This window comes from Engraulis encrasicolus, chromosome 1 (genome assembly GCF_034702125.1).
Source record: "Engraulis encrasicolus isolate BLACKSEA-1 chromosome 1, IST_EnEncr_1.0, whole genome shotgun sequence".
Classification (NCBI taxonomy): Eukaryota; Metazoa; Chordata; class Actinopteri; order Clupeiformes; family Engraulidae; genus Engraulis; species Engraulis encrasicolus.
Genome location: NC_085857.1, coordinates 57,597,166 through 57,622,687, shown reverse-complemented (window position 1 = coordinate 57,622,687; position 25,522 = coordinate 57,597,166). Strand labels below are relative to the sequence as shown.

Genomic DNA, 25,522 nt, shown 5'->3' with positions numbered 1-25,522 from the left:
CGCCAACTCTTGTGCCATTATCGTGATTTGGCATGCTTTCCACTGGACACCAATAAAAAGTGTCTCACAAATACTCACACATGACATTTATGTCGGCTTATTTAGCTTTTGCGCTATTATCGCCGAAGGTCTGGTAGGCTATATCGCACAGATCGCCAAACACAGTTTGAAATTTACACAAGGGCTTTAATGTCAAATGGATGGATATAACATGAATGAATAGACAGGTGGCACGCCGCAACGAGGGGGGGTGTCGCTATGTCCGGGGCTCATAATTTTCTATAGCAACTGATGAAGGTGCTATGTCTCCGGGATTTGGTCTCCTTTCACATGGTAACTTATTCAATTACCTGCACATTCATGTCTCGCTATGTCCGGGGCTCATGCTTCTGTGCGCGGGGGGATTAACTGGGCATGTTCGCACGTCTCCTTCTGTTCACTCTCAGTTGTCGAGCTGCTCGTATTTTCATGCGTCTTTGTCTTCTTAACATGCGCTGCGTCCCATACAGCTTCTGAATCGACAACTTTGCCATGTAATAAAACTGTTCTTGAAAGGCAAGCCATTTTCTTTGCAGTTCTTGTCGTCTTTGTCCGTAGGCTACGAGCCAAACGGCGACCTGCTCCAGCAGAGTTTGCTCCATTTTCTTCTCCTTCTTTGTCGTTGTTCTGTTGTTGTCCTTCTGTGATTTGGGGCGAAAGTGGGCTGTGCCCGACTGACGTTTCACAAACAAGGCGTGTACCTGAATGTGCCTGGGGTCGGCTATGAGTCCGATCAGGCAAAAAATGGCCCCGGGCCGCTGAAGCGCGGCTAATGAGATCAAGGCTATTGTCACTTACATTTCACAGAACTAATGGGCACAGCGTCAAGATAATGGGCATAAAAAAGGCCTAATTTGTATCATGAGGTGTACCCTTGTGAAATCAGTTTCAGGAAAAGGGGTGGAGAGGCGGTGCAAATCAGCATCACCTCTCCTGTTATCTCAGCTCTATTGACTTATAAACTGCTTCTATTCATTTTGGTATCATAGGCTACTGTTAGGCATACAGACATGGATCGAAAATACACACAGCCCAATTAGGCCGACGTTATCATGTTATAGTAGGCCTATACTTTATAAGTAACACCTAAAGTCGGCGATCAGAAGCGGCACCATCCACCCCAGCGCTTTCCTCTCCAGTCTCTCCGGTTCCGCCCCCTCTTCCATGCTGCTTTAGTGACATGACAAACTCTAATAAAGACAGTCCAACCACGGCGACCAGCCTAGTTTTCAACAAGCTTAAAATATTCATGTTATAGGGTATGCGTCTTCATCTCGCCGTGCGCAACGGTAAAAAAAACAAAAAAAAAACGCGGATATTTCCCCTAGCCATGAATCGAATTTCTACGGGATGTACAACGTCTAACAGGATAATCCATTCTTTTTTGTAGCAGTGGTTTTCCTTACGGTCTTTCATAGAGGGAAATGACATACGTTATCTTTATGTTTTAGCTTTTTCGCCTACTCCAGCTTAGGGGAAGACGCACGTCAAAGTTCACCACCAAGTGAAATATAGCCTATTTCGATGAACACATGATGACTGCAATCACTTTAGGGGCGACATATGGCATTGTATTGCATATAAAACCCACGACATAGAAATGGTGGTTGCCTATTTAGAGGTTTATTCAGTGAAATTACGCATATCGCCCTGTGGGTTTGGATGACAATAAACGCTTCTTGCATGTTCTAAGGAAATCCCCCGTAACCATTTACAAATCGCCAAGCAAACACATTCTCACAACCCCGCAAATGTTCATTAGTTTGTGTTCAGGATCACGTTTCCTAGGTCTACACCGTGTTTCTGTGTTTGACAGGGGAGGTCCCAAACAGCCGATTGATCGTCTGTGTTGCAATCTCAGCAGCAACATATTTTTTCTTATAATAATGGCTGCAATTACTTGAGGGGCGAAATACGCAATTGCATTGCACACAAAACATCATGACAAGTTGTCGTCTGGGGGCAGGCCAACTTGCTTCAGATTTATTCAGTGAATGAAACCAGTCGCATGGGTTCAGCTCGCCTGGAACAGGGCTTCGCCTTCGCGTCGCGTGTGTTCAAATGGGAACTCCCCTACGTAATGAAGTCTCCAAACAAACCACTTCTCTCAATCCCGAAACTTTCCATTGAGTTGTGGTTAGGATCATTTATGTTTGTAAAACTGTTTATGTATGTAAAACTGACGCAATGTTTCCCTGTGTTTGGCAAGGGGATCTATTTCACTGCCTATTCGAATTGGCTGTTCTTCTCTGTAGCGACGGCTAAGCTAGCAATAGGAGACGCATTGCATAAGGCCATATTATAAATGTCTACACATATACCGTATTGGCCCGAATATAAGACGTGGTTTTTGTTCTAAAAATAGTACTTTAAAAAGGGGGGTCGTCTTATTTCCGCGCGCTAGAGAAAATAGTAAAAAAAAAAAAAAAAAAAAAAATTTTTTTTTTTTTTAAACTTAACCTGAATTCGGCCATTAGCCTATGCTTCACAACAATGCCACAAAACTCAATAATGGATGGGTTAAGAGATTGTTTTGTCCATATCAAATTTGCAGATGCTTGTTTCGTTATGACAGTTGCACCGCACGTCTATCAACTGTCAATGTCAACGCGATGCGGACGACAGTGCAAGGGGAAAAACACAAGTCAATCGCGGCTTGTTGCTCTGCTTTTATTTGTGTTTGGTTTTACAGTCTCATCAGGAAAGCTTTGGTCGTTCTCTCTGGTCAGCCGATAACGCCACTAGAACTAAAGAAATGAAGGGTGATTTGAAGAACAACCTGTAGGCTAAGTTTTGGATGCTGTCATAAGCCAATCAATGGTCATCTGTGTGTGCGTGACAAAGCGACGATATGCCTCGCAACGATGCAACAACACAGAATAATGGTTAGGGCAAGAGATTGTCTTGTTCATATAAAATCACTAGGAGTTTTACCCTTGGTACGAAATGAATATCAATCGGACTTGGTGGTCAACGTGGTCCTGATAGGCAGCGCATGGGTTTCAAGTGCAATGCGTCATTCTGCCTTTGGTCACGTTCGGTTTCTACAGTCCAACGGAAAACTTTGGATGAATAAAATGAACGGCGATTTGGCGAGACGGCTGCGGGTTAGATATTGCTGTCAACGAAGCATTTCGCAAAATCTGTGCATTGCACAATAGATTGCCTATCTCTACTGGACTGGTTGCCTGCCTGGATGGCGCAGACTCTGAAAGTAGGCTATGTTGCGTCGCACTTTAAACAGGCGGGCCCAGACGGCTGTAGCCTGTTACGGTGCCTATTGGCGCTTGCAGGTGAAGTGAGTAAAGAAAGGGAAAGGATATGAGTAGCCATCTATGGTCTTATATCATGGAAATTCCATGAAAATTATATTTTGAAATTTGTTCTTTGTAAAAAGCCTCAGATTTTCCAACAAATTAAAAACTGCATTTTGAGAAAAGTTTCAAATGTGAAACAAAATTAAGTCTTCAAAAAACTTTTCCCCAAAACATGAGCCTGAAAATGGGGGGTCGTCTTATAATCAGGATCGTCTTATATTCGGGCTAATACGGTACAATCAACTTGTGGGAAAATATAATGTCAGTAAACATAAACCACCAAGACAACTTGCATTTGGAATGTATTTGGCCTTGAATTAGAGGAAAAAATTATGTGCACAATCTCACAACGCCGATCCTCCTTTGTTTTGAAATAGTGACTTGCAACCCAACTTCCGCGTCTGGGTTTTCAGATGGAAATTACTCGGAAAAAAATGCACTAAGAGGGGTCGAAATTCTTAGAAAGGATTGAAGTACCACATGTCTGCCACCCAGTGGAAAGGAGTATGGACAAGATTTTACACTCTATTCGACGTGACAGCCCACCTAATTCAATACCGCGACCTGTCGCAATTTTGCGACGACAGCAGTAAAAGGGTTAATAGTTGACTTCAGGAGGAAAGAACACCAGTTTGAAACCATTAACATCAACGGTGAGACAGTGGAGAGTAGGGCTTTGACTTGTGCCCCAAAATCATAGTCAAAGTTCGTTTCTAAATTAAAAACGATATTCGAATATATTCGAATATTTATCCATATTTTTTACCATTAAAATTGCCCCAGTTAGACCTGATGTCAAGCTGAAGTTGTTCTTTCCCCCAGTCAGTGACTAGTAAAAGGCTATTCCAACCAGAGATGTAGCCTAATGGCCCATTAACAACATGCATTCAACCAGCCATTATTGTTTAGCGATCGTTCAGCACTTATAAGAAGACGGTACTTAGAGGTGTGAATGCAGATTAAAACATGGCAAAGCTAGCAGCCATGTCAAACTTGTAGCCCAAGTTAAAATTTGAATTGGATCATATGGGAATCATGAGAATTGAGCACACAGCACCAATATCAACAAATATGTATTTATTTTCTATCACTAATGACGGACATTTAGGTAGTGTGTTTGTAGGTCCAGGTAAGATGACTGCTCTCGTCTAAAAACGAACATTACACAAACTAGCAGTGCGCTAAAAACATGCTAAAAGCATGCTAACAAAATCATCACCTGGAGTCTGCCTGATCTGACACCCAGACCAACGAAGCTAATTTGGTCAAAATCCAAAAAACAAGAAGTTATTATCTTACTCTTGGCGTAATCACGGGAACTGGGTTGGGTTGAATCACATAATTCCAGAAGCTCGTCAACAACTCCAAAAAGTAATGTGATGATGCTTTGTTTATTAACTGTAGCCATTCACTTGAATGGAACTCTGCAGCACTCATCTGCTTGTTATGCGGACACTGACTCTGGGGGAGACTGCCTGCCGCAAGTGTCCTGCTACGGAACACAGAGAGATGAGCCACGCACGCGACTCTCCTCAACACAGCTGTAGTGATTAACCAGCCATGGAAAAAATAAATTGAGACTGTGAATTGCGATGTTTACAAGGAAATGATTTTAATCAATAACAATGAAATACCCAAAAAAGCAATACCCATGACAGATTCGAATATTAATGGCCGTACAGCTCAGAAGATATGCGGCTGTGACTTACCCTCCATACTGGAGTTATTCGACGGAAGGAGCATCAGGAAGACAAACAAAATCTTGGCTGATCCTAGTCACCCCAACCATGAACTGTTTACTAGATTACCATCTGGGAAACGGTACAGAAGCCTGAAGTCTCACACTACCAGACTCCAAAGTAGTTTCTTCCACCAAGCAGTTAGATTACTGAATTCATGCTGAAGACAACAAGGCACTTTCTTTGCACCCCCCCCCCTCTCTCTCTTTTTTATTTTTATTTTTATTCTTTAATCTTTGAGGACACAAAAAAGAAACACAACAATTTTTACTCTTTATAGGCTTCAAACCTATAATAAGACGTAATAAACTAATCTTGAATCTTGAATCTTGAAATCTTGAATCCTTCTCAGCACCCCCTAAGGCCCCCTGTCGAGAAACACTTTACACAGTGCTTAATTTGTGAAGTCGGAGGTCCCGGAGCGCTGAGGAGGAGTAACTCCGGCGTGAAAAAAAGCTCATGAGGGGGTAGTTAGGCAGATTAGTGAGAGAATATTTCAGTTGGTCATACAAGCACCATATTTGGCACACTAGTGGTCATTGTTTCGCCATTTTGAGTTTAAGCCGCGTACATTTCCATGCCCCCCCCCCCCCAAAAAAAACCCAAATGGCCCGCGTGAAATGTATGTATGGAGTGCCCCCATAGTTTCCAAAATTTCTGTGGGAAACACTGTACTGTATTGCAGAGAGTCTTACTATAACTGGGTGGTTGACGTTTAAGGGCGTAACGCCCCCCGCCCCAAAAAAAGTTTTTCCAATTCCTGAAAAAAATGATGGAAAAAATTGGAAAAAAATACAAAAAAATAAAGCACTTAGTGTTCCGTGGAATTTCGCCTTATTTTTGCCATTTTTGGGGAAATGTGTCCTGCATCAACACATTGCATAGGCATGTCACACCACAGCAAATTCACTGCATTATGGCCATTTTAATTATTTTGTATACATGACTGACATCTGAGCTCATGCTAACTTGATGATGATATTGTGTTTAATCTTAATATGTGTTTTCATTTACAAAAAAAAGCTTTTTTTCCTTCTATAAAAGCAGTCACACCACAGGACACCATAAAATGAACCTAAGCATTGCGTGACAGGAAATTGCAATATGAAGACATATTAAGAGGTTAATAGTCACCATAAACTTCCACAGCACTCTCCAATAACTGAGGTACTAACTGGTTAGGAGCCAGTCTTGAAGACCCTTGTAGTTGGCCTTGCAGCTGCCCATTCACAAACGCAATTTGTGTTACGAAATTGAACTTGTAGTTAATATTACTGTCTTGAGTTTTTTTCACATTCACATATCTTAATACAAAGTTAATATTTATACAATCATGCCAAATGCTTCATACATTATTCAAAATGTTGTTGGGCAATTTATATATAATATTATATTCCAGGTTTCATTAATGTTACAGTCACACCGCAGGATATTTGACATATAAACCTTTACATAAATCTTAACAAAAATGTTTCTTCTCATCTAAGACTAATATGAAACATAATGTACCACATCTTCTTTTATTGACATCTGTTTTTTAAAGGAAAAATAACAGTTTTGTAGGTTTTTAACCAATGTTACGAAAAAACAAGGTGTCACGTCTCCCACCCAACTACAATGACATAGTGAACACGGGGAGGGGAAAGTTGTTCTCTTCAACTCAGGTGTTGCCAAAAGATGTTCTGGGTCAAGTGAAAAAAGGGGATGTTGTTTGAGTTGAGTGTTTTGTTACTTTTTATTGTTTCTATCTATTTAGTTCTCACATCTGCAAGTGCATAACTGGATGCACCTCAGGCTGAAGTGAGAACATTTGCATAATCCTCTGCATTCTGTCTTGTAGCAACATTTTGTCAACTGCTGACAGGCCTGAGCGATGGGTGGAAGAATTTACCAGAACACTCTCCAGACCTCACCATCTTTATGCCATCCCCAGTTGCATAATCCTCAGTCTGCATTTTGCACATATAGTTGCCTGGCCCCTTATGTAGGCTGCCTGGAAAGGAGACCGTTTCACATGCTGTACCTGAGATGCACTTGTTGGTGGAATAGAATCATATGATCTTTGCTTCCGAGCAAATAATTCCAGTCTTGCCTCATCAACCTTGGCTGTAGTGCTGCTTGTCATACATGGTGACAACAGACCTCTCAAGGATATTGAGGTCTGCTTCAGCTATGGTAGGTCCTGGTAAGCACTATTCAGGTGTCCAGTTTTAAAGCAAGAAAGAAGATTTCGACCTGTACTCGCTAGCATCCCGCTAATGTTTATGGGTTTGCCCTCATAAATATTGAGCTTTGTGTCCCAGTATAAAACAATCTAGTTGCGCAAAATAATCGAAACACTACTCAAACGAGGTCTTATTATTTCTAGTTCCGAACTGAATATTAATATTTCAGGGCAAAAAAATATATAAAATCACAAAAATTATAATAGAAATGAAATGATGAAATGAAATGAAAACTCCATTGAGACCCATTCAATTTGCACTTGTTCGGATAGGGTTAGCCATTTGTGGCTAGCTAGTTCCGAGACTGCGAGTGAACAACCCCTGGGACAGTACAGATAGGCTAAGCTTTGACATGGCGGGGATAAATGTGCATCCCAAGAGTGCACGTGGCTATTGGCCCGAATGTGAAATTATGTTTTTGGTCTCAACAAAGTCTCATTTTCGCGGACTACAGACAGAATCTTTGTTCCGAGTTATCATCAATTGATTAATGTGCTCTGTTATAAAGACTGCTCATGGAAATTATACTGTGACAGGTGTTTTATTAAAATGTGAACAGAACAGAATTTTAACTTGACTAGGCCTACCCTTTCCTATGGGTCATTCCATGTCAATTCACATGATTCCCTAGAATCTCCCCAGGTGACCCTCTCCGATTAACCCGATATCTCACATACAGGTACCTTTTGATGTCAATTGAAAGAATACCAAGTATTAGCACCCTATGTCCAACGGTTGCGGAGATGAAGCCCTCCAAAGTTGGGGTGCCATGCCCACTTTTCAAGCCTGTGAATTGCATACAAAATTTACAAGCAGATTTTGACACCTCTGCTTTTAGTTTGAAGGAAGATACAGGCCTAAAAATCACCATGGCCCCTCAATATGACCCTGTCTACCAGATGATGTACTTACAAATGGCATGCCTTGATTATTTTTGGCTATATTAAGCCTTAAAAACTGAATTAGTGAAACGCGTGTTGAAGAGTCTTGCCACTTTGGGGTTCCAGATCTTGGAAACTATGCATGCTTTTGGGAGTTATAATTGATTTTCCATCATATTTGGGAACTGTACAGTGTATTCCAAAAAAAAGTAGGGCGCTCAGACTTTAAAAGATAAAATAGGAGGGACTCAAAAACAGCTTTGGGACAAAATGACCTTACGGTACCCTCTACTTCAGGCCTCAAATTAACCATGTGGGCACTTGATGACTGGAACGCCATTTTAACCCCATGTACAGTAGCACTGTATCAAACATTCAAGCTTGGAAAAATGTTGTTTTTCAAAGTTCTTCATATTAATCTTGGCCTTCAAAGTATATGTGTTTTTCTCTATATCGTATCACAGTGTCTGTTTTGTCTACTGCCATCTGCTGGTCTAAAAAAGTAACAACAGCGTAATGTGAGAAAACAAAAGGGGCTGGAAAATCTTGCCCATAATTAACCAATAAAGCACTGTAATTATTATACAGCATATTGCTATATAGTTATGATTTTAACAAGCATGATGAATATTTCTAGTTTAAAACATTTCCTAGTAAGAGTGTACCCGGATGTGGCGCACGTAGCTGCAGCGACTCCTTACTCTCCCAACTCGCAGTGTTTATTTGTGTTATAATGTGTCATTCGAAATGTCTATCGTCGGAAACTATGTCGGAACGCATGTACAGTCGGCAACAGCTGTTGCAGATAAGAATGGACAACTCAAGCGATGTATTGGATATACCAATAGAGACACTGGCCTCTTAATGTATGTTCTCTACAAGTCTTCTGTTGTCCAGTCTTGCACTTTAAATGTCTGTATGAGCAATGTCTACGTCCATACTGTCTATGTCCATGTATGAGTACTGTCTATGTCTATACTGTCTATGTCCTTACCTAGATTAGTCTATGTCTGCATGGGAGAGCAAGAAACGCAATTTCAAATTCTTTGTATGACCAGTGCATGTAAAGAAATTGACAATAAACTTGACTTGACTAAGTGTGACTGATTAATGCTCAATCATGATGCCAGTCCCAAGATGGCCTCACCCTGCACTACATTTCTACCAGACATGGGGGTGGGGGTGTCCTGGTAGAAATGTAATCATGATTGAGCATTCTGCATAATGCTCGTTAAAATCATAATTAATTTATAGCAATATACTGTAGAATTAAAGTGCTTTACTGGTAGCCTAGCGAGCTTAACCCCTAGGGGCGTCTAGATTTCTCGGCTACTTTATTGGTAAATTATGGGCAAGACTTTACAACCCCTTTTGTTTTCTTACATTACACTGTTGTTGCGTTTTTTTGACCAGCAGATGGCAGCAGACAAACCAGACACTGTGATAAGACATAGACAAAAACATATACTTTGAAGGCCAAGATTAATATGAAGAACTTTGAAAAACAAAAATTTTCCAAGCTTGAATGTTTGATACAGTGCTACTGTACATGGGGTTAAAAGGGCGTTCCAGTCATCAAGTGCCCACATGGTTAATTTGAGGCCTGAAGTAGAGGGTACCGTAAGGTCATTTTGTCCAAAAGCTGTTTTTGAGTCCCTCCGATTCGATCATTAAAAGGCTGAGTGCCCTACTTTTTTTGGAATACACTGTACAGTTCCCAAATATGAAGGAAAATCAATTATAACTCCCAAAGCATACATAGTTTCCAAGATCTGGAACCCCAAAGTGGCAAGACTCTTCAACACGCGTTTCACTAATTCAGTTTTTAAGGCTTAATATAGCCAAAAATAATCAAGGCATGCCATTTGTAAGTACATCATCTGGTAGACAGGGTCATATTGAGGGGCCATGGTGATTTTTAGGCCTGTATCTTCCTTCAAACTAAAACCAGAGGTGTCAAAATCTGCTTGTAAATTTTGTATGCAATTCACAGGCTTGAAAAGTGGGCATGGCACCCCAACTTTGGAGGGCTTCATCTCCGCAACCGTTAGACGTAGGGTGCTAATACTTGGTATTCTTTCAATTGACATCAAAAGGTACCTATATGTGAGAAATCGGGTAAATCGGAGAGGGTCATGTGGGGAAGGCGTGTGAATTGACATGGAATGACCCCTATGTAAAACAAAATGTTGATCTTGAAAAAAAAAAACAATTTTCCCACATAAAATGAAGTTGCAAAAAAGGGGGAGGGGGGGTCACCTTATATTCAGGATTGTCTTGTAGTCAGGTCATCAAGTTGGGGTGTAACATCAATGTGTGTGTGTGTGTGTGTGTGTGTGTGTGTGTGTGTGTGTGTGTGTGTGTGTGTGTGTGTGTGTGTGTGTGTGTGTGTGTGTGTGTGTGTGTGTGATGGTTGTGATGGTTGAGATGGTTGATGTTCATGCCCATGTGTATGTTGTTGCTGGTCTGTGGTGCGAGAAGGATGGGGGGTGTTGGTGGGTGGGCGCATGTTTATATGCCCGTGTGATGTCTGTGTGCTGATGTGCCTATGCTGGAGGTGTACTTTGCTGTGACACATTACAAAATGTGGCTCTTGGTCTCCGACTGGTTGGCCACCCCTGCCTTAGTTGATAAAAACTGGATTTTAAGGACATTTGGATTTTATGTCCTATGAAATAAAATGTTTTTGAACTCAAACATGTATTCACTATGAATTACACTAATCTGGTTGTTCTCCAGTATGGCTTCTCTGGTGTCGTTTTAGAGTACGCAAGTCTGCAAAGGCCTTTCCACATGAGGTGCACTGGTACGGCTTTTCTCCAGTGTGGACCAGCAAATGCCTCTTGAGTTGACAAGTGGTTGTAAAAGTCATTTCACATGTGGTGCACTTGTGCCGCTTATCCTCCATATGAATTTTTTGATGTTTTGAGGCATATTCGTGTGCAAAGCTCTTGCCACATATTTTACAATGATAGTTTTTTTCTCCAGTATGGCGTCTCTGGTGCCTCGTCAGTAAGTACATACGAGCAAAGGCTTTTCCACATGTTGGACACTCATGCTGCTTGGCGCTTGAGTGGGTTTTCTTGTGTGCAGATAGACGGCTAGAATTGGCAAAAGCCTTTCCACAGATCATACACTGATATGCTTTTTCTCCAGAATGAAGTTGCTGGTGTGTGAAGAGACCGGATTTTTGAGAAAAAGTATTTCCGCATATGGCGCAGAGATAAGGCTTTTCCCCTGTATGACTTCTAAGGTGAATCTTAAGGCGTGTTGCTTTCAGGAATTCTTTTCCACAAGTGGTGCAAGGGAATAACTTGGGTGGGTCTCCACAACACATACGCCCTTTTTCGGTTTGGGACGTCTTGTCCTCTTCTCCCACAGGTTTGACGGTGTATCTTTTCTCGTGCCTTTCCAGTTGCCCTCGTTGTGTGAAGACTTTTCCACATGAACCACACTGATGTGACTTTCCTCCAGTGTGGGTTTTCTCATGTCTCATCAGTTGAGATCGTCGTGCGAAGGCCTTCGGGCATGTAGAGCACTGGTATGGCCTTTCTCCAGTGTGAACCGTCTGATGTGTTTTGAGAACGCCTTTGCTTGCAAAAGTCTTTGCACATGTGCTACACTTATACGGATGCTCACCAGAGTATTGGTGCGCAATTAGATGGTCTTTTTCTGTGAATGGCTTCCCATTTCTGTTTGTAGTTTTCGATTCTGCATCATGATCTGCAACGAGATAGAGGCTCATTACTAAATAACATTCTAAGTACGAAGAAGCCAACACACTTTTCCTACATACATTTTATCCTTTTTTCAACACCTCCCCCCCAAACACACCACATAGTAAGCCTACCAATTTGACACTGCCCCCAAGCCACCAACCCCCCCCCCCAAAAAAAAAAATCCTTCCACTCTCGCTCACATTTAGAGAGGGGAGTTACGTTCAGAACCAAGCCCCTCCTCACACACAATCGCAGTGCTTGTACAGTACTTCTGCAATGTAATTAGTGTACACCTCCAAGAAACGACAGCTCAGCAGAATTAGGGAAAATGGCAGGTAACTTATCAGTCTGTCCAGGAATTTGCGATGATCCAGGAATGTGCGATTTGCAACATCAATGAATTCCTACGAATTACGTGCGATATCGCAACTTTAACCAATCATCGCGACTTTCAGAAGTAGGAAGAGGGGCAAACGAGGTGGCGTCGAAACACGGCTTGCAGCCAACCCAACTCGTCCAGCAATACCATCAATTCTCTTGGCAAACGTAAGATCTCTGGACAATAAGATGGATGACATACGGCTACTAAGATCAGCGAACAAAACCGTGAGGAACTGACTGTGTTCACGGAATCATGGCTGAACGACGGCATACCCGACTCGGCTTTACAACTGGAGCAACTAACGTGCCACCGAGCGGACAGAGCCCTTGCAGAGAAAAAACGAGGGGGAGGAATATGTGTTTACACACATGATGCTTGGTGCAAAAATGCTACGGTGGTACAGAGGCACTGCTCTCCACTAGTGGAGTTCATGATCATCAAGTGCCGACCCTTCTATTTACCAAGAGAAATATCCGCTATTCTACTAGTCGCAGTGTATCTCGCTCCCAGCAACAACAACAGCGTCAGAAGCGAGGCACTGAACGAGCTGCATCGGGGCATCAGTGAACAACAAGATGCACACCCAGATGCCTTCACAGTAGTCTTGGGAGATTTTAACCACGGAAATCTCAAAACAGTACTTCCAAAATTTCACCAACATGTTAACTTCCCAACAAGAGGACAAAACACCCTGGACTTTGTTTACACCCCTCAGAAAGGAGCATACAAGGCAAAGCCCATCCCCCACATCGGACTATCAGACCACTTAACGATCCTGCTACTGCCAGCTTACAGACAAAGGGCAAAACTCACCAAACCAGTTCTGAAGGAGGTGAGAACATGGCCAGAGGGGGCCGTCTCACGACTACAGGACTGCTTCGGAACCACAGATTGGGACATTTTCAAAACAGCTGCCACCCACAGCAACCACATTGACATTGAGGAGTACACAGACACCGTGACCTCCTACATCACAAAATGCATCGATGATGTTACAGAAATAAAACAAATCACCACCAGGGCCAACCAGAAGCCATGGTTCACAGGAGACGTTCACCGACTGCTGAGGGCCAGAGACAAAGCCTTCAGAGCAGATGTAGCTGGCCTAAAAACAGCAAGGGCAAACCTGTCCCAGGGCATCAGGAAAGCAAAAAAGGAATACTCGGACAAAATAACAACACACTTCAAAGACAGCAGAGATGCTAACGCCGAACATGCCATGTTGACAACAATCATAAATATAACCATTTAACAAGCCCCAAATTGCTCGACATTTCGTTGGTTGATCAAGGAGGGCCATGTGGTTGAAAACGAGGCATTTTTGAACTGTATAAGTGAAAACACGATTCATTAGGAAACTTGTTTGTGGCTGTGGTCATCACACGCATTCACTGCTACGACGGCTCGAAGTTGCCGCTTCACCTACAAAGGGGCGTGTCGCGTGTACGTTGTGAAAGACAGCTGTGACGTTACACAGAAGTGTGTGGGGATTGGTTGTTCCATCATCCACCATCCTATTGCGTGACGTTGAGTGCTGAAGCAACCGTTTATCCCGCCCACACTGCCGCCCAGCCCTCCTAGACCCTGGTACAGCTTTTTGCTGTACGGGTCTGGCTCGCGCTAGGCTACAGAGAAGCTCCATCAACGCTAGCTACTAAAATGCTTATCGACCTTCTCCATGTCCAAACACAATGTCCAGTTTAATTTATTTTTATGTTTTTGTTGACAACAGCATCACCAATCCATAGCATACAGTTTAGTTACACATCTGCTCATAGAGCAGTAAACGGTGCAAGGCGTCTTGTCATGTAGAGCGAGTTGTTGACACTGCATGATTCGAGCAAGATACTGAAGTAGCACACTTTCCTAAGACCTGCCCCCTTCTTCTTCTGATTGGTTAACAATGTTAGCTTTAGTGCACTTCTTTGTTACCATTGGATGACAAACGCAAGAGGGATTTCGGTTGTCTTTTTATTTATTTATTTTTTTTATTTGTAGTTTATTTGGTAGGGACAATGCAGTGCACATTGTTACAAACATGACATGGCAGAGCCATGACACAGCTTGCAGATGTGAGTACATGGAAGGTTTATAGCTAGATAGCTAATTTGCAACCTCAGTCCCTGATCAGGCTACCTACTCTAATATAACATATACAGTAGATCATCCAAAAGTACAATTGTACAATACAGTATACAAGACAATAACAAGCCACCTTGAAACATGCTCCCCATAATATGAAAGCCTTGTGCATTAAGAAAAAAAAACAAGATGATGAGGGTGACCTATACAGTATATGCTGTGTGTGCATGTGTGTGTGTGTTAACTATTGTGTGTTATGATTACATTTTTGGTTTTCCTTCAGCCAGTGTTTCAGTTGTCTGTTAAATGATTTAAACTCTGTTTGGATTTTTATTACAGTTGGTAAACTGTTCCACATTTGAGTTCCAATAACTGAGAAACTAGACTGACCAAAAGAAGTTTTGCGCACCTCTGCAATGCAGTTACCATTCACTGCTCCTCTGGTGGCCACTCTTCTTGAGCTTATTTTTGTTACAAATGGACACAGTACATCAGGAGCAATATTATTTGCACATTTAAAAATGAGTTTTGCAGTCAATTTATTTTCGAGTGTATATGAAGGGTTTATTTGCAAAACGTTGTATCTCCATTTTTTTTACTTTTGTATTTTATTATTGAAAATGACTGTTCAGAATGGAATATCCAATACAAAAATGTGAATTTCCCAACATTCTACAAAATGGAGATACACCGTTTTGCAAATAAACCCTTCATGTGGGAGACGTGATGCCTTGTTTTTTCGTAACATTGGTTAAGAACCTATAAAACTGTTATTTTTCCTCTAAAAAACAAATGTCAATGAAAGAAGATGTGGTACATTATGTTTCATATTAGTCTTAGATGAGAAGAAACATTGTTGTTAAGATTTATGTAAAGGTTTATATGTCAAACATCCTGTGGCGTGACTATAACATTAATGAAACCTGGAATATAATATATATATAAATTAACCAACAACATTTTGAATAATGTATGAAGCTTTTGGCATGATTGCATAAATATTAACTTTATATTAAGATATGTGAATGTGAAAAAAAGACAGTAATATTAACTACAAGTACAATTTCGTAACACAAATTCCGTCCTGTGAGGTGACATGTATGGCAATGTTTGTGAACGGGCAGCTGCAAGGCCAAGTACAAGGATCTTAAAGACTGGCTCCTAACCAGTCAGTACCTCAGTTTTGGAGAATGCTGTGGAAGCTTAAGGTGACTCTTAACCTCTTAATATGTCTTCATATTGCAATGTTTCTGTCACGCAATGCTTAGGTTCATTTTATGGTGTCCTGTGGTGTGACTGCTCTTATAGAAGGAAAACAAGTTTTTTATAAATGAAAACACATTAAGATTAAACACAATATCATTATCAAGTTAGCATGAGCTCAGATGTCAGTCATGTATACAAAAGGATTAAAATGGCCATAATGCAGTGAGTTTTCTGTGGTGCGACTTCATTTTCCTGCGGTGTGACATGCCTATACAATAGCCTTAGTCTCACTGCAGGGCCAGCCCCGGGCTGGCCCGGACAAAAGGGGGCTGACGGTGATCTCATCAAAAGGGGGCTAGGTGCTAAAGATGGCCGCCGGGCCAGGTTGTGGGGCTAAGGGCCGCTTTCCCTGGCCCGTCGAATTCGGGCTCGGAGGCGGGGTCAACCTCAGGCGATATAGCCCACGTGCGATATAGCCTACCAGACCTTCGGCGATAATAGCGCAAAAGCTAAATAAGCCGACATAAATGTCATGTGTGAGTATTTGTGAGACACTTTTTATTGGTGTCCAGTGGAAAGCATGCCAAATCACGATATTGGCACAAGAGTTGGCGGCTAAAAGCAGAAAAAAGCCGACATGACTTAGCTATGACATCCCAGTAGTGGTGCCCATGATGCCCTGATAACAACAAAAAAGTTATGTTGGCTAAATAACTTTAAAAACACAAACAGAAGTGCCAAAGTTGCATCTTATGACATTATGCCATAAGAAAGCCAAACACCCCAAACTAATAATTTGCCCAGAATTTAGCGATAAGTCCCCCATGCAGCCACATTATTACACAGTAAAGCACAGCTGTTATTGACTTAGGCCTATTTAAAATCATCCTCACTCTGCTGCCCTAGTGTCTCATGTTTTGCAGACATACTAAACCATAGGCATACGTTTTGCAGACATGTGCCATAGTGCGCACACTTAGAATTCCCTGCAGGACACACACCGATGTTATGCAGATTGAACGACTTGTAGGCTACGCTACTTCCGTGGCTACTTTAATAAATAGTCGCTATTCCCCTGGCTCATCATTTTCTATAGCAGCTGATGAAGATGCTATGTCTCCGGGATTTGGTCTCTTTTCACATGGTAACTTATTCAATTACCTGCACATTCACCATGAATAGACAGGTGGCACGCCGCAACGAGGGGGTGTGTCGCTATGTCCGGGGCTCATAATTTTCTATAGCAACTGATGAATGTGCTATGTCTCCGGGATTTGGTCTCCTTTCACATGGTAACTTATTCAATTACCTGCACATTCATGTCTCGCTATGTCCGGGGCTCATGCTTCTGTGCGCTATTGGGGGGATTAACTGGGCATGTTCGCACGTCTCCTTCTGTTCACTCTCTCAGTTGTCGAGCTGCTCGTATTTTCATGCGTCTTTGTCTTCTTAACATGCGCTGCGTCCCATACAGCTTCTGAATCGACAACTTTGCCATGTAATAAAACAGTTCTTGAAAGGCAAGCCATTTTCTTTGCAGTTCTTGTCGTCTTTGTCCGTAGGCTACGAGCCAAACGGCGACCTGCTCCAGCAGAGTTTGCTCCGTTTTCTTCTCCTTCTTTGTCGTTGTTCTGTTGTTGTCCTTCTGTGATTTGGGGCGAAAGTGGGCTGTGCCCGACTGACGTTTCACAAACAAGGCGTGTACCTGAATGTGCCTGGGGTCGGCTATGAGTCCGATCAGGCAAAAAATGGCCCGGGGCCGGCAGCTCCGAGCCGGCCACTCTCCTGAGCCCCGGGCGGCCCCGGGCCGCTGAAGCGCGGCTAATGAGACCAAGGCTAATGTGTTGATGCAGGACACATTTTCTCAAAAATGGCAAAAATTAGGCGATTTTTTTTTTCCTTTTTTTTCAATTTTTTTCAATCAATTTTTCAGGACTTGGAAACACTTTTTTGGGGGGGGCGTTACACCCTTAAACGTCAACCACCCATATATATATTTTTGAACCCACGGTCCATCACTGCAAGCCGGAAATCCGGCCAGGGGCTGGAATACTTTAATCCCTGTGAAAGGCTATTGTACAGTAGAGCATGAAACGGACCTTAAACGTCAGACCGAAACCGACTCGAGCCTGAACGAACTCAACCCGCCCCAGTCCTAGCCCAGTCCATTATGAGCTTCATACAGCCCGAACCGGTTTGCAACCCGAAACTTTTTAATGGTGTCATATCAGTCAAGAATGCAAACACAGAAGGTCTATTTCAATTTTAAAGGTCTATTCTAATCTAACACATTTTACACATCGCTACAGTCGTTTAGATTCTTGCTCACGTTTTAGACCCACCCCCTATGGTATTTTCGATGCAACAGTGGTGCGCCGAATTACCCTACTTGCTCAGTTGGTTTTGACCTACAGCTGTCCACAGAAGTGTAGAATAAAAATATAGATACAAACATTTGTATTGAACACGAAAGTATATGTTGTATTCGCCTGAAAAAGAGCAAATTAGAGTTCTGCAGATGCACACATCAATTGTAGCTTGGGTCTGGTCACGAACCAGCTTTCCTTTTAGATCTGCACACAAGGTCTCATGGTGCGAGCCTCATTTAACAGCACGATTTCCTTCACAACATTGCAAGCACTGCGTCCATTATTAAGCAACGTAGCTTTATAGCTCAGTAAGCGTTGTATTGTCACACAAACTGCAAAGGCAATGTACTGGTATCTTTATTTGACATACTCAGTCTGTTTTTACGTGCAGAAAATGCAAGCATGGAAACATTTGAGTCTGCCGGTGTGTGCATACATTCGGTGGAGAACTATGTAGTCAGACTGCAGGCATTGTGCCGCGAGTGTTTAACTAATACATTGTTTGTTTGTTACTTCACTTGTAGCTTCATTATTTAGCCTACAAACACTAAAGAAAGCACTGATGGGCGTAGCGTAGGTGGAGTTATCGACTTGGGTGGGAGAAATATTATTTCTCATCAAGAGGATCATAAATGTAAATATAATTGTGTGAGAATCAAGATCCTAACACAGGTTGCATTATAAATGTAGGTCTGGATTTATGGAATCATAAATTGTTTTATTAATGATTGCATAAAGGGACCGTGTTCTTTTCTTTGAAGGCCTCATTTTTTCCTGCTAACTCAAACGAATGGGGTAAAAATAAATGAGGCCTTCAATGAAAATAACACGGTCCCTAAAGTCAAATATGGCAGAGTTTCCCTGATGTTTTTAGATTGCTTTGCTGCCTCTGGCACTGGACTACTTGACGTGTGCATGGAATTATGAAGTCTGTAGACAATCAACAAATTTTGCAGCGTAATCAGGGCTCTAAATCAGTGTTTCTCAAACTTTTTCGGATCGCGGACCACTTTGTCCCCCCAAAAATGTTCAGGGTCCACTTGTCAACCGTCTGTGTTATTGTGATTGAAGATCAGACTTTTGCTATTTTTAGCTTTCTAATTACGAATATAGCCTACTACTTGCTTGTTTTGGAAAAGTAGAAATCCCACTGAGGACCACCTGAGCTTGGTTGCGGACCACCAGTGGTCCCCGGACCACACTTTGAGAACCGCTGCTCTAAATTAACCTTTTCCACCACCAGCCAATTTGGCTAGTGGACATTTTTTCTTACCAGCCAAACAAAAGTTCAACTAGCCAATTTTTTTTTAATCTCGGCAAAATAAACTATGCGTTAGGCTAGTTGGTTTTTTTTTTTTGGTTTTTTTTAACTATGGTAATTTTGTTAAACTATTTCTGCAACACAGATACACTAGCCCCGTTTATACTGCGGGCCATTGGCCCAGGAACTTAGGCCCAGGAACTTAAGCCCTGGTCCTGCACCCGTTTATACCGTCAGGGCCAGGCCAGAACCGGGCCAGTCCAAGAACTGTTGTCTAGGTAACAGTTCCTGCTCAGCTACCTGGGCCAGCGGCTAAACCCGGGTGCTTACACGTCACATTGAACTGGTCACAAAGGCCGTCGTTCTATTTACAAAACGTGCACAAGCGGTTGGCTACCATTAGCATACACACAACGCAGACAAAATAAGAATTTGAGCTTTAATTTTGTTTATTTTAAGAGCGAAAAATGGCAAGCGATGGGAGCAGAATGTACTGGTCGACCGAAGACATAAAGTGTCTTCTGCAAGTTTGGGGGGAGGGATCGATTCAAGCGCAATTTGACGGGGTTGTACGAAACGACGAAATTTACCGAACAATTGGCGAGGAGTTAAAAAAGGTGGGTATTATTAGGGATGTCAAACAAATTAGGGAAAAAATTAAAAAGTTGAAACAACAGTACAGGGTCGCAAAGGACAATAACAATCGCAGCGGGGCAGGACGAGCCAAATTTCAGTGGTTTGACACAATGGACGAGATACTTGGCCATCGCCCTGGGAATGACCAAAGTCTGCTAAGAAACTCTAGTGCTGCTACAGCACCCCTGGACGACTCGGGAGAGGACACACTCCTTGGTAAGAATTAACCTGATACTCGTCAATGAAATACTGTACACTAAACCAAAAGATTACGAAAAACAAGCCTGACTATTACCGTCTAAAAGTTTGCAACAGACCTCGGCTATGCACATTGTTGTGTCACTCACTCACCAATGTTGTGTTCTGTGGGTAGCAAGGAAGAGGCTTTGTGTATAAATGTATAAACTTTACTTAAAGCAAGAGCATAGTATGAAACATCACATCGTAAGCAGAAGCAAGTGTGGTACGAGACTGGTATAGTCAGTGCACTGTCTTCTTCTGATGTCTACGGGTTACCGTAGTGGCTACAGTACTTTTAGTCCTAGTATGCCACCTAGTGTCGTAAGAGGACACAACACACATATATACTGGTAATACTCTTTCAAACTACAATTCAAACGAAATGCATTCTTCTTTCTCAGATAATTTCGAAACAACAATTGACTGGGATGCAGTGGAGGACCTGATGAGCCCATCCCCTCCACCACCTGCTACACAGACAGCAGGTAAACAACTGTTTTACTTTATGCTGCTGGGCTGGGCATGTGTTGTGCTACATGTAAATCACAGCATGCAAAGTACGCTATCGCCCCCCTGTGACTAAAATAAAAATTAAGGAGACAGTGACTAAAACCATATCTTCATAGGTTCAGCAGAATCAGGACCAGTGAGGGGCTCCTCCACTCTCATCCCAGCAAGAACCAGACCTGGTAAGTCAGGTATCAAATGAGTACCCTAGTATAAAGGCCTATAACAACAATAACAACAACAATGATGTTTGTAATATGTAAAGTGATGTTAAATTCAGGGTTCCCACACCTTTTTCATGAACAAATTCAAGTACTTTAATCGGTCGAGGGAAGGGGGGGTGGAAAATTTTGTGTTTTTAAGATGGAATTTCCTGCATTCTAATCAAGTTTAGGGTGTCGATGGAATGGAAAATCCCATCTGACATCTCACTTCCTCAGATTTTTGATGTACCTGAACATTTTATTTCTATTATTTGGTTTACTCAGTTTGACTTGACACAAATTTCAAGCATTTTCAAGCACTTCACCAAAAATTCAAGCATTTTCACAACCTTGAAAACACCTAATTAAAATTCAAGCATTTTCAAGGAATTCAAGCACCAGTGGGAACCTTGTAAATTACTAATATATTAAATGTCTGCATGTTGTCATTCCAGCAAAAAGGAAGGTATCGGCCTCGGCACAAGAACTCATAGATTTTTTCAGAGAGACTGATGAAACTCTCTACGAGAGAGAGGCTGCGCTGCGTCGGGAGGAGCAGGACCGAGAAGATAAGAGGAGGGAGATGGAGTTGGCTGCAAGGAGGGAGGAGAATACAGCGATCGTGTCGGTGCTGACACAGCTTGTTAATGTGTTGAAAGATAAATAAATTAGTATTGGTTCTGTGAATTGCCCTCCTTTTTATTTTATTATTGATCTAAAGTAAACTCTTACTCTTATTACTCTTAGGCCTATTACTCAAGAAATCTTAATGCTGATTATAAATAAGAGACCATCAATACCATAATGTAACTGCAATTGTAAATTTAATTAGTAATGTTCAGTATGTTTAATAGTAGTATTAAGTATTTAATATTATTCTTCAAAGTTCCTTATTGAGATACTTGATAATGGCCTTTCTGATGTCCTGGCCTGAGAGGGGGTCTGTGACTGGTCCAGACATGGCCTCTGGCTCTACAACTGTCCACTCTACATCGAAGGTCTCACAGTGCCTCTCACACAAATTGTGAAGCACACAGGCTGTCAGCGTGATGTCCTTCACAAGCTCGATGTTACAGTCATTACGTTTCAGGAGGCACCTCCACCTCCCTTTCAGACGCCCAAAGGCGTGCTCCACCACCGCCCGGGCTCTGCTAGTTGTGAGATTATACAGCCGCTGGCCTGCTGTCAGTCTCCCATTGTCGGGATATGGCTTCAGGAGCCAACTGTGTATAGGCAGTCCCTCCAGGATTTTGCCCTGGGATTTTGTGATTTTTGCGGTCAAAATGCCTGATTTTGTGGCGGCATTTTCTCATTTTTTGCAAAGATTTTGCGGCATTTTCTCATTTTTTGCAAAGATTTTGCATCCCTTTCTGGGTTTTTTTGGTAACTGAAAACCACAATCAGTCTAAGAAGGCTTAAGACAAAAGAGAGAGAGATTCAGAAACACACTTCCTATATAATAGAATAATAAAATATTGTCAAAAACTGTCAGAGCGTCTTATTAGCCAGTGCGTCCAATGTGTAAAAAAAAATCATGGCCGCGACACTCATAAATCTCTGTCGATATTTTAGAACGACTTCGGGGGAAAACGGGACAGCGCGTTATGAAAAAATACTTGTGGGTATAGCCTATCACTAGGCCTAATGAAGAGCGTTGCGGGGTACAGTAGCCAGGCTGTATGCAAGCGTTACAATGTCACCTGTTGGAAGACGCGTCTCTCTCTCTCTCTCTCTCTCTCTCTCTCTCTCTCTCGTGCTCGTATTGCAAGCTGTTGTATATTATTTGCTTGATGCAAAGTTGTGATGGCATACACGCTCTCGTTGACATGGTTGTGTGCATGGTTGCATGGATTCGCAAGACTTTATTGCAATAACACAGTGAAAGCGTGGAAGGGCCGTTCACTTCCTATCTCGGTGTCCTTGACTGAAACAAGTTGCAAAACTCCACACTTCCGAAACCTTTGCGATCGGCACTACAGTGATTGTTATCAGAAGGCTTGTGCCTACGCATAGACATAGACCCTTAAATTACAAACATTAGCGAACATTGAAAAAAGATCAGACAATGACCGTCGGGTAGCATGCTCATGAAAGCGACAGGGGAGAGTGGAGAAGTTCCGCAAAAATGTAGCCTAACGTAAGATGTTTGCTACTGTGTGACAGTACCGCCACTATTTCATGACTGCACACTTCTTCGTCATGGATAAATGGGCAACAATACTTTTTCCACCCAGGATTGCACTGAAAAGTAGGCTACTGCTGTTAAAAAAAAGGTCATGAGTGTGCAGCACCGACGCCTGCGTGTAGGCTATGTGTGAGGGAGGGGAGGAGAGACGCGGAACAGCTGAGATGAGGGTCGCGACTTCCGAAATAGCAGGCAATTCTTTTTCAATGTTTCAGTGACATATTAACAAAAATGCTTCGTATTGGTTTTCGTCTCCGGTGGTATTGTAGTCACTTTTTTTTTTTTTTGAGGAAAATATAAATCAATAAACTCCACAGAATGTTGAAATTTTGAGGGAAAAATGCGGCTTTACAGGAATTACGCGGCATCGTGAAATTATGCGGAATATCATTGAATTTGCATGAATCCACGCGATCGCTGAATCGCGAAAAACTGGAGGGACTGTATAGGGTAGGCAGAGTCCCCCAAAATGTAGTATCCTATGTCCATGTCCCCTACCCTCTTTAACCTCCCTGGGAAGTATCCATTTGTTGCCGTTTGGTAGAAAGCAGATCTGCCTAAAATTCTCGAGTCGTGTACACTTCCAGGGGTACCCACATTAAGATCCCAGAACTGCCCCTTTCCGTCTACAACTGCTTGTAAAACAACGGAGTGCCACCCCTCCTGTTGTTGTAATCCCTGGCATACTTTTTGGGCCTCACAATTGGGATGTGGGAGCCATCAATGGCCCCCATACACTGTGAGAGGCCCCACCTCTCCTCAGAGTAGCTGGCATGGGCCTCCAGCTCTGAGGCTGTAGGCAATCGTATGAACTTGGGCATTAATTTCTTAATGACCTCTCTACAAAATTCCTGAAGGCACACACACACTGTCGCCCGGCTCACTCCAAATAAACATGCAACCACACGATACTCAGATGTACTGGCCATCTGAAATATGGCAATAGCGACTCTTTTCTCCATAGGGATGGCTAGCCGGAAAGATGTATTTCGCCTTGCGATGGACTGGCCGATGGATGTGCAGATGTAATAGTAGGTTGATCTTGAGAGGCGAAAGTTCTGTATCCATTCTGTCTCGGAAAAATTACATGCTATATCTGTCCACCAGTTGTCTGACCTCCGAAGGGACTGGATGGATCTGGGTCTAAGAGCTTTGGAAAAGACCTGCAATGTAAAGGGGTTTACTTAGACTGTAGCCTAGGCCTATTCATCATGCAAGGCCTATAGTTTAGGCCTACTTAGAATAATTAATATAATCAGTTATTGATGACGAATTATTACGTTTATCATTTGTAATTGTGTAGAACACTGCTTCTAAAATAACATTCATGTAATGATTTCTTAGCCTAAATTGTAATTACGACTATTCCACAGGGGGGGGGCGCTACAGTAAAAGCTGTAGCCTAACAGATTCAGTTGTATGAGCTACAAGGAGACATGCGTGTTTACTTCCCGTAGTGTTTCAGAGTGAGTGGACTGGTGATTGCACCGTCGTGATTGCTACCAAAGAAAATGGAATATTGTACTGTCTATTATGAATAAACAATGTAGTATGATAATGGTAATGATATAATAACAATACTAATAATACTAATAAATAGATATACTAACAGCATACTTGTCTTTTCGTAAATGCAACGTTAGCTGTGAAAGCTTCGTGTAGCAGTTGCCAGTCAAGTGTCTGCGTACAAACACCTGTAGCCTATTGCGAAGTATGGAATCGCTTATGTGATGGAAAAAAAAGGTCAGTGCAGTTCTTACAGTAGCCTAATTATTAAACTTAAACCGCCTTAGACGGGAAATGTGTGATATCAGTGCTACACTACTCAGTATTGTAGGCTATATACGTAAGTCGTAGCTACGAGAATCAGCTGTGATTTCCAGCTGTGTAGCATACCATATGTCGCAGCCTCCTCAATTTCACCATCCGTTTAAACCGGATCCCTCTTGCAATAAGTCTGTATCTCAATCGCCGTTCATTCTCCTCATGTTGAAGGCGACAAGATGTCGTCACCCTACGTGTGAGGGCAATTACTAGTAAAATAAGGGTAGTTATCTGAAATGGCTCCATATTTGTTTGTTTGTTTACTTGTTACGTACTTGTCTTGGAATGTTGCAACATCTGTTTCTATGGCCTCTACGTTGGCCCTTAGATACAGGCCTACGCAGTATAAACGGGTCAGGAACTCTGGCCCTGGGCTTAAAGCCCAGGGCTCAAGTTCCTGGGCCTAAGTTCCTGGGCCAATGGCCCGCAGTATAAACGGGGCTACTATAGGCCTGCATACTATATGTCTAGCCTACATAATAGGCATATTATAGGCTATACATTTTTTCATTATTTTTTAACTTCTGCTTTAGTTTTTACTTTCATTACTTAGGTCTAATCAACTTCATTAGTTTTTATTCAATTCCTCTGAAAACAGTGAATCACATCACACAAGCCACTCACATAACAGACAGTAACCAAACACTCAGCCAAACACTACAAAACCTCACATGCGCACACCCCAAGGAAGGAGAAGAGATGAGAGG

At 42.2% G+C, this 25,522-nt stretch overlaps 2 protein-coding genes across 3 annotated transcripts in view; one reads left to right on the top strand and one right to left on the bottom strand.

The window, feature by feature from the left end:
- The window catches only part of LOC134455604 (zinc finger protein OZF-like), an 81,886-nt gene that overhangs the window by 17,447 nt on the left and 38,917 nt on the right, over nt 1–25,522 (bottom strand). The gene's annotated exons all lie outside the window — the stretch shown is intronic.
- LOC134455774 (uncharacterized) lies at nt 19,530–21,598 on the top strand. Of its 2 annotated transcripts, XM_063207068.1 has the most exons (4): nt 19,530–20,072; nt 20,498–20,581; nt 20,723–20,785; nt 21,262–21,598. In XM_063207068.1, the coding sequence occupies exons 1-4, from the start codon at nt 19,688–19,690 to the stop codon at nt 21,471–21,473; spliced, it is 744 nt and encodes a 247-aa protein (XP_063063138.1). In that variant the 5' UTR covers nt 19,530–19,687; the 3' UTR covers nt 21,474–21,598. The 2 variants fall into 2 exon arrangements, with proteins under 2 accessions (XP_063063138.1, XP_063063148.1); XM_063207078.1 differs by lacking the exon at nt 19,530–20,072 and having other exon boundaries at nt 20,232–20,581.